Source organism: Nanorana parkeri, unplaced genomic scaffold (assembly GCF_000935625.1).
Source record: "Nanorana parkeri isolate BGI_ZX_2015 unplaced genomic scaffold, ASM93562v1 scaffold414, whole genome shotgun sequence".
Lineage (NCBI taxonomy): Eukaryota > Metazoa > Chordata > Amphibia > Anura > Dicroglossidae > Nanorana > Nanorana parkeri.
The window spans coordinates 187,315-195,209 of record NW_017306682.1 but is presented as its reverse complement, the minus strand read 5'-3'; the positions used below and the strand labels follow the sequence as shown (position 1 = coordinate 195,209).

The 7,895-nt window shown below is 40.4% G+C and overlaps 1 protein-coding gene across 1 annotated transcript; it reads right to left on the bottom strand.

The window, feature by feature from the left end:
* Window positions 1-333: 333 nt before the first annotated feature.
* On the bottom strand, window positions 334-7,633 carry OLFML1 (olfactomedin like 1). The gene is made up of 3 exons (XM_018559728.1): window positions 7,269-7,633; window positions 2,877-3,165; window positions 334-1,246 (listed from the first exon to the last, which is right to left on the bottom strand). The coding sequence occupies exons 1-3, from the start codon at window positions 7,389-7,391 to the stop codon at window positions 462-464; spliced, it is 1,197 nt and encodes a 398-aa protein (XP_018415230.1). The 5' UTR covers window positions 7,392-7,633; the 3' UTR covers window positions 334-461.
* Between the last annotated feature and the right edge of the window lie 262 nt (window positions 7,634-7,895).

The window sequence follows — 7,895 nt, the reverse complement described above, 5'->3', positions numbered from 1 at the left end:
ATTAGAGCAGTTAATGGTGAAAGGTTCTCTTTAATATTACATTTCTACAAGTCTCTATCTATTATTTCTGACAAATATATAGTGATGTTGGCTTGAAAAACAAAAATGAAACATGTTGGCCTTCATTTACAGAAAGATATGTGAACTATAAACTCTGTTGTCCCAAGCAGCCAATCAGCTTCTACTTTTTGTTTTAAAACCTGCCCTAGAACAGTGGAATGGAGAAGGTGGTTAGCTGGTAATACAGATAGTTACTTTTATATGTGCTACAACCAAACATCATTTATTAAAGAACCAGAATGAAGAAGTGAATGTTGCAGCAAGTCAAAGTCTTACTTTCATTTTTAACCTACAGTGATAAAATGAAGATTGGAATCTGATTGATTGTCATGGGCAACAGAGACAATATACAGGTCGGGTGATACATTTGGCCCACCAGGTAATGTAATGTTTTCTCGTATTCAGAAATTCTCATACTTCTTCATTGCCTCAAACCTATAGATGATTTGGTAGCCATCATCCCAACCGTAGAGCATTTGGTCTCTCGGATTGTAATGCACTGAAGAGTGATGGCTGTATCGCTTTGGGAAGTACAGAGTAGGTGTCTCGTGGCCATCAATGACATCGGAGGTGTCGAAGATACAGTCAATATGGGATCTACCACCATTTGGACTATTGTACATGACGTACAGGGTTCCACATATGACGAAGGCTGCCTCTGCGTTATAGCTGCTGCAGGTTGTGTTCCACACTTGGGTCACTGCCATGTCGGCCTGGTCTATTTTTGTAAGGACCAGGTTGCCGTCAGCTTCGGGTTCAGCGTGAATGGCCCATAGACCTTGCTCATCTATGGCGAGATCAATTTTTGTGTATGGTGAAAGCTGGTAGGGTGGACTATGCCCAGCACCCTCCAGATTCATAGACTGTGTAATGTTCTTCTGGATGTTGTATCTAACAATTTCATTCATTGTGCCCTTCTTATGGAAAAACACCTCATTCTTATAGACTTGGAGGCCGGTTCCTTGCCAGAAGAACGGCAGTTTTATAGATTCTGCTCTTTGCAGGAAATCCCGGCTGGTGAATTCCTCAATGTTGGCAAATTCTAGAAGCAAGTTGTTGCTGGAGGAAGTAAAGAAATAGATGTTTTTTGATTTGTCGCCGGCGTTTTTCATCCAAGCGCCAACAGCGCCCCCAGATTTCTTCACAGTTTTTAACGACTGGATTTGTGCCAGCATTATAGTGCAGCCTCAAAACAAGAACAACAATAGGTTAAAGTAGCCGAGGTGATCAATACATTTTCGTTCTTAGTGCCTGGCGCGTAGTTTTTGGCATGAGGCTCTCGGCACCAGGAACGGGTTTTCATAATATATACAAAATATCTCCTACACCTAACGCGCCTTTTTGTCTGACCTTCCCCAACACATGACCTAATCCCTAAAAGCTAAAATAATGGAATAACCCAAAATAAGTAAAAATAAAACAGTTTTTGCTACAATACACATGTTTCATCTGGCGCCCTTTCCACCACTAGATATCACCAAGGCAAGGGGATGGCCAGCATCATTGAACTCACTTCCTACTACTGCACTGGACACTGTAGAAGGGGAGGAAGTACCTGTGACATCACCAGAACAGAAAGAAGACCCCCTGCAAAAAAGAAGGGGGTGGCTCCGGGCCTCCTATCACAATAACATTGGTACATAATAAAAAAGGTGCCCTGGCAGGAAGGGTTTGTTGATCCTATCCTTCCGAGCATGAAATACCATTTCCCAAAAACACAGAAAGTACAGACGTGTAATTTAATTCTGTGACTCACTCAATGCTATATGGCAAGAGTCATAATGTGATTCGTAGAGAGTATTCTCTAAAATGCATTATTTTTAAGAGATAAGATTAAACTAGATTAGATTAAAAGGCTGGCAGCCTGCCAACTCATTGATGGGAGGGGGGAGCTGAGCTTACCAAAAGTCAATGATAATTGTCAGCAAACTGAGAAGCCATTTCTGCAAACTGAGGATGAATAGCTCCACAGTGGCAGTAACTACAAAAGTCAGCAGGGGCTTGTTTTAAAGTTTATTTACTGCTTGTTAAAATATGTAAATATTTGATTGTCCATAGCCTGGCCAACGTTCTGCATTAATGACCAGCCAACTCAGATTTACTATGTATTCTTGCCCCAGGTGAAAGATCTATTTGTGCTATGATTAACAGTTGGAGTGCTATATTAAGGCTGCCACTGACAGCTGTGATCATAATGAATGTGCCTGGAGCAGAACACCCCAAATCCCAGTAGAGGTCTCCATTACTACTTGTTTAATTGAAAATGACTTTTCACAACTCCAAAAAGGTACTAGTACACGACTCTACAGAAAGTGAACTTTTATTAGTAGCCAACAATCCACAGCGCACTCTAGTGGTCATAATGTTATATTACATGAAAAAACATATACAGGGTTATTCACTAAAGGGTGAAGAGTTTGGAGAAGGCAGGAAAAGTGAACAATGTAGGACAACATAGCTGACTGGGAAAAACTCTCCAATTCAGCTGACTTTCCAGTTCAGCGATGTTGTCCTAGATTGTTCACTTCTCCCGCCTTCTCCAAACTCTTCACCCTTTTGTTAAAAGCACTGTTATTAGAAATACGTTCCCTTCTAAGGAAACAACTAAAGAATGTTAGTTTAGGCATATATCCACAAAGAACGAACATTCAAAGATATTTCCAGGGGCGAATGGCCCTGCAAATGTTTATAAATAGATCCCTATAAGACAATACAGAAATCCCTAATCTGCTGTTTTCCCATAACTAATCTTGGATTTGGTAAAAATATCCTTTCTTCAGATTTAGTTCCAGTAATAACACTTAGCTGATACTCACTTGTGCTGAATTTGAGCCGCCGTTTCCTCTTCTCTTCTGACTGTTCGAGAAGTTGCTTCTCCATCAGTTTGTCATCAACTTCCACTTGGGTTTTTGAGGAACTCGTACTCTCCAGGTAGTCAATATCCCACTCAGCTCTTTCCAGTCTTGCCCACAGATTTTCCATCTCACCCTTCACTTCCACTTTATAACTACTGAACTTGTCCAGGCTTGACACCAGCTTGTGCGACAACTCTTGAAATTCATGGAGGTAATGCTGTACATCTTGTTCGCACTTGAGCAGTCTGTCCTAGGAGACAATTAAACAGCCATTCTATGAAATGTTTACAGTTTGTAAAGTAGTTAAGTAAGCTGGAAAAAGATACAAGTTAATTAAGGTCAACTTGCACAAGATAATTTGCAGTTTAAAACAGATATGTACAAATCCCAGGAGCTCCGTGTGCTCCTTACAAATGACAGCTGCCTCCTAACTTTTTAATTTTTCTCTAGTCTAGTCTTGGAGCTCAAAAGTATCTGTACATGTACTCGCGCCAGTGAGAAGGTTCAGAACAAATCAAAACTTAGAATACTGACTGTGTCTGTGTCCTTTCACCAGTACATAGCAGTTAGTGTTAGAACCTAAAACTCTGTCTGGGGAATCATCATTGTTTCTGAGGGTCTGGTAGCATGGCTGGACTACCAGAAGGTAAAAAAAGCTGAGTGTGGGATTATACAGTGTGTAGGAGGCTTGGTGCCAATAAGAAGGTGCAGAACAAATCAGAACTGAGAATACATGTGTCCTGCATGTAAGTGACAGCCAACATGAGCAGATTTTTTAGAGATGAGGAATATCTGACACACGTGAAATCAATGCCAATTACCAATCAGCAAGCACAGTGGCTCATTGGTTAGTCCATTTGCCTTGCAGCACCAAGGTCCCAGGTTAGAATCCAAGTTCAGCCAGGACACTATCTGCATTGAGTTTGCATGTTGTCCCTGTGCTTGCATGGGTTTCATCCATGTACTCTGAATCGGTCCCAGCCTAAGTTGTCCCTGGTATGTGTGCATATCAGATAGGGATCTTAGTTAGAAAGCTTCTCGAAGGACAGGGACTGATATACTAGACTGATAGTATAGAAAGCACTGCATTCATTTATAGTGCCTTACAAATACCCATGATAGATAAAATGATTCATTAGCAGGTGCTTCACTTATGATTTCAACCTGTGTGGAGCAAGCTGGGTGTAGTTCCCCCAGTATTCAGAACAGCAATTCTGTATAGTATTTATTTATTTGTTATACATTCTGTATTGTGACCATTACATTAAAGAGAACCTGTACTTTTTCTGCAATTTCTAATCTTTTTTAAATTGACTTTTTGCTGATCCTCCAAATTCTCCTAATTCTGATTATATATATATATATTTGTAACAAACTGTCAGTTAGCAGGTAGAACAACTAGTAAATGTGTGAATTAAATTTGTTAAAAAGTTTTATTTGTTAGGAACCACAGACACAGCCAACACTTTTCAGGAGAAATACCTCCCCTTTCTTCAGGGCTTCAACAACAATTAGTAATGCAATCAGGATGAAATAGCATGCAAAGCCTGAGGCTGGATTGAGGCTGGAGTATTCTAATGCCATGTATACATCCAGCTGTACTTCTCTTAGTGGGGAGCTGTCAGTTTTGCCATCATTATTTGAGGCAGTCTCTATTCCGTTGGTATAGCTATAGCATAGGCATTCCTTACATCCACTTATTTATACATTAACAGTAAAAACAGCAAGTGTTGGCGCTCAGAAAGGGTTGCAAACTAAAATGCATTTCTATTATGTCACCACTTTAGACACAAATGGTGCTTTGCGTATCATTTTTGTGAAGAGATTTTTATATATGAACGTCTCATTCTTTAGTTACGGGCTGAAAAGCGGTTATTTTCATACACAATTGCACCATTTAATATATAGATATATATATGTTTGTTTTGCTACAGCGCTCCTAAAGCAGAAGTATTATACTCAAAGGACGGGCTGTAAAGCAAAAGTGTGCTAAAAGTGGACCTAATGAATCTCCTGAGCTTACAAATACATTCAGAACGTCCTTCTGTGCACTGGAAACGCAATTGAAATACATCACATTAAAAACAATGCAGCTGTATTGTAAATGGAGCCTTTGGGGTTAGGAAGGCAATACGTTTTTGTTTTCCAGCATTTTTAACCCCTTAGTTTCTTTTAGGCGGTGGCTAGATAAATTAAAGTAGATGTAATTCTTAACTGAATGACATGTAGCTGTCGGAAGCACTGCGCATCATAAGCAATTGCCACTGTTATCATAAAGTAATGTGTTAACCTATTTTTGCATGTTATTGCTGCTGATGTTCCATTAGTGCTGTACTTAGACTTGGTGCAAACCAAGATCGCCCAAGTTGGCCCAAACATGCGCAAAGCCATACCTCCCTACTATACCTCATTTGGAAATAAAAAAGAGAAGAAGTCACTGGCACACCAGTCTCCACTATACCATTCCATCTTATTGACATTGGATAGTCAAAACATTACATTGAAAGGCAACATTTCAGAACTGAATAGGTTCCCTCATTTTTTTTGCCCTGGTGAAGGAACCTTTTCGGTTTCGAAACATTGCCTTTCAGTTACATACAGTAGTACTGAGGTTGAAAAAAAGACACAGGCCCATCAAGTTCAACCTTTGTGTGTGTGTGTTTGTGTGTGCTGTGCGTGCATGTGTATAAGAGTCCCTGTGTGGTCTAGTATTTAAGTGTACCTGTACCCTTGTATGTTATGTTCTCTTAGGATGGTATCGAATTGATATTTGAACGAGTCAATATTCTTAGCAGATATCACTACTTGTGGCAGAGAGTTGCAACATTTAACTGCTCTAACTGAAAAGAATCCCCATACGCCCTTTGTGTATAAATCTTTTTTCCACCAATTTTAGGTGGTGGCCTCTAGTCCTTGTTAGGGAGTTTACAAGAAAACGTTTAGTGCCGATGTTTTCATCGCCACTGAACATTTTGTACATCAAAATCATGTCCCCTCTTAATCTTCTCACTTCCAGCGTCAACAAGTTTAAACTTAGCAGACGTGTCTCATAGCTTTGGTCCTCCAGCTCCTTAATCAGTTTATTTGCCCTTCTCTGGACTCTCTCCAGCTCCCGGACATCCTTTCTCTGGACTGGTGACCAAAACTGAACCGCATATTTAAGATGAGGCCGAACTAGTGATTGTTATAACTATCCAATGTCAATAAAGATGGAATGGTAGAGTGGAGACTGTGTGCCGGTGACCTCTTCTCTGATTATGTGCTGCACCATCCGCAGTCACTGCAGCCCCCACCCAAGGATAACAGGTTTATATCAGTCAGTAGTGCGATGGGACTTCTATATGTTCATTTGGAACCAAATCCCTCTGTCCCTTTTTCCTCCTCAGTTGTCCCTCTTTTTGGTATGATGTACAGATATCTATGAAAAAGGGTCGATTTAACGGCCAAAAGTGTTATTCTGCACTAAAGCCTTCATCTTATCTCTTAATTATCGTGTCTCTTATTTTGAACAGCCAGTGTAAAGGAAAATTAATGGTGAAAAAAAAAACAATTCTGGGCATAACATTTCATAATGGTCGGCATAACTGGGGGTGTGGCAGAGGTGTATCCATTGTGTAAATATTTTGTACTAGAAGGTGTCCCCCTATTTCATCTCTGAAAGTTGGGAGGTATGACCAGGGCCGGATTTCCCACAAGGCCAACCGAGGCCCAATCTTGGGGCAGCAGAGAGTAGAGGGGCAGCAGGGGTGTGAAATTCCTATCTCCCGACGCCCGGACATGCAATTCTGGTGCCTTGAGGGTAGTTGTTTTCTACATTTAGCTCTACTTTGTAGGGGGGCGCATTAAGGAACCTGGCCTTGGGGCAGAAGAGAGAGTAAATCCGGCCCTGTGTATGACAAAACTGTCAGATATCCATCCCCGTTTTTATTTATCATTGTGGCTGCATTTATTATTTTTTTCAAAAGGTGGACTATGCCTTTAAACACTGTCACTAATAGTGATAATTGTCTGGATGAAAAACCCATTCATGTTCCAATTATTATCATCAATATTCACCCTGCTCAGACCTTCATCAATTGCTCAGAACTTCAAACAACAGTTTTGCAGGATAGAATCTGCTTTGCAATGAAAAAAGAGAGCTGCTTGAAGCACTTCAGCAGTTGCCTTGGAGTAGTTGTAAGTAAAGAAAAAAAGCAGACTGGCAAGAGTCCAAGTCAGGGAGCCCTTGTTAAACCTCTATGGGTGATGAGAGGACAATGTTTCCACTTCCTCGTGGAAGGTTGAAAATCCTTTTAAAATCAGCTCCAGCTTGAAAAATAAATGTGTTGTCAGATTGAATAATGCATTACGTACCTCCAGACTCAAAATCCGTTTCTCGATGTATCGAATCATGGTTTCATCTTGAACTTCACACTGAGTGTTCCTCTGAGTTATGAGCAGAAACACAGACAGAATTTGCAAACAATAAAGCTCCATTTTCTAAAGTCCTTCAGCAGAGCTGCCTTGGTGCTGTAAAGTCCAGATTTGTTTCATGTGGTGTCCTTACGTAGAAATGCTGATTAAGAGGGGAGTGAAGATTCAGAAAAGTGTCTTGCCTCTCTCAGGCCGAACAATGCTTAATATAAATTCTTTCTTCTAGGGTTTTTGCCAAATGTTGTAATAGAATCCTCATGTTAAAAAGGAAGCAAATGATTCACATCTGCAACTTGCAGGGTCTTACGCTTACTGTTTTCCTGGCAGCAAAAGTAAAACTGTACAAGGGGAGTTATATTACACAGTGTGTTGAGAATATTCCTGGATAACCATGTGACGTGTGACTACAAGGGCCCGAAATTGTTTTTCTTCAGTTTAATCCTAGCCAAATGTTGGCAGAACAAGCATCACTTTTTCCCCTTTAATCAATTTGCAGCCGCTTTAGTCATTAACATTCAAGTACATCAGAGCTCATCCTGTTACAAAGCCAGTTTAAATAATATTTTT

Bases quoted from the DNA above. Each gene is read 5' to 3' on its own strand.
- OLFML1 (XM_018559728.1), bottom strand. From the start codon at position 7,391: ATGGAGCTTTATTGTTTGCAAATTCTGTCTGTGTTTCTGCTCATAACT. The intron at 3,166-7,268 runs GTACGTAATGCA...ATTGTCTCCTAG, and splicing joins AACGGATTTTGAGTCTGGAG to GACAGACTGCTCAAGTGCGA. The intron at 1,247-2,876 runs GTGAGTATCAGC...TCTTGTTTTGAG, and splicing joins GCGGCTCAAATTCAGCACAA to GCTGCACTATAATGCTGGCA.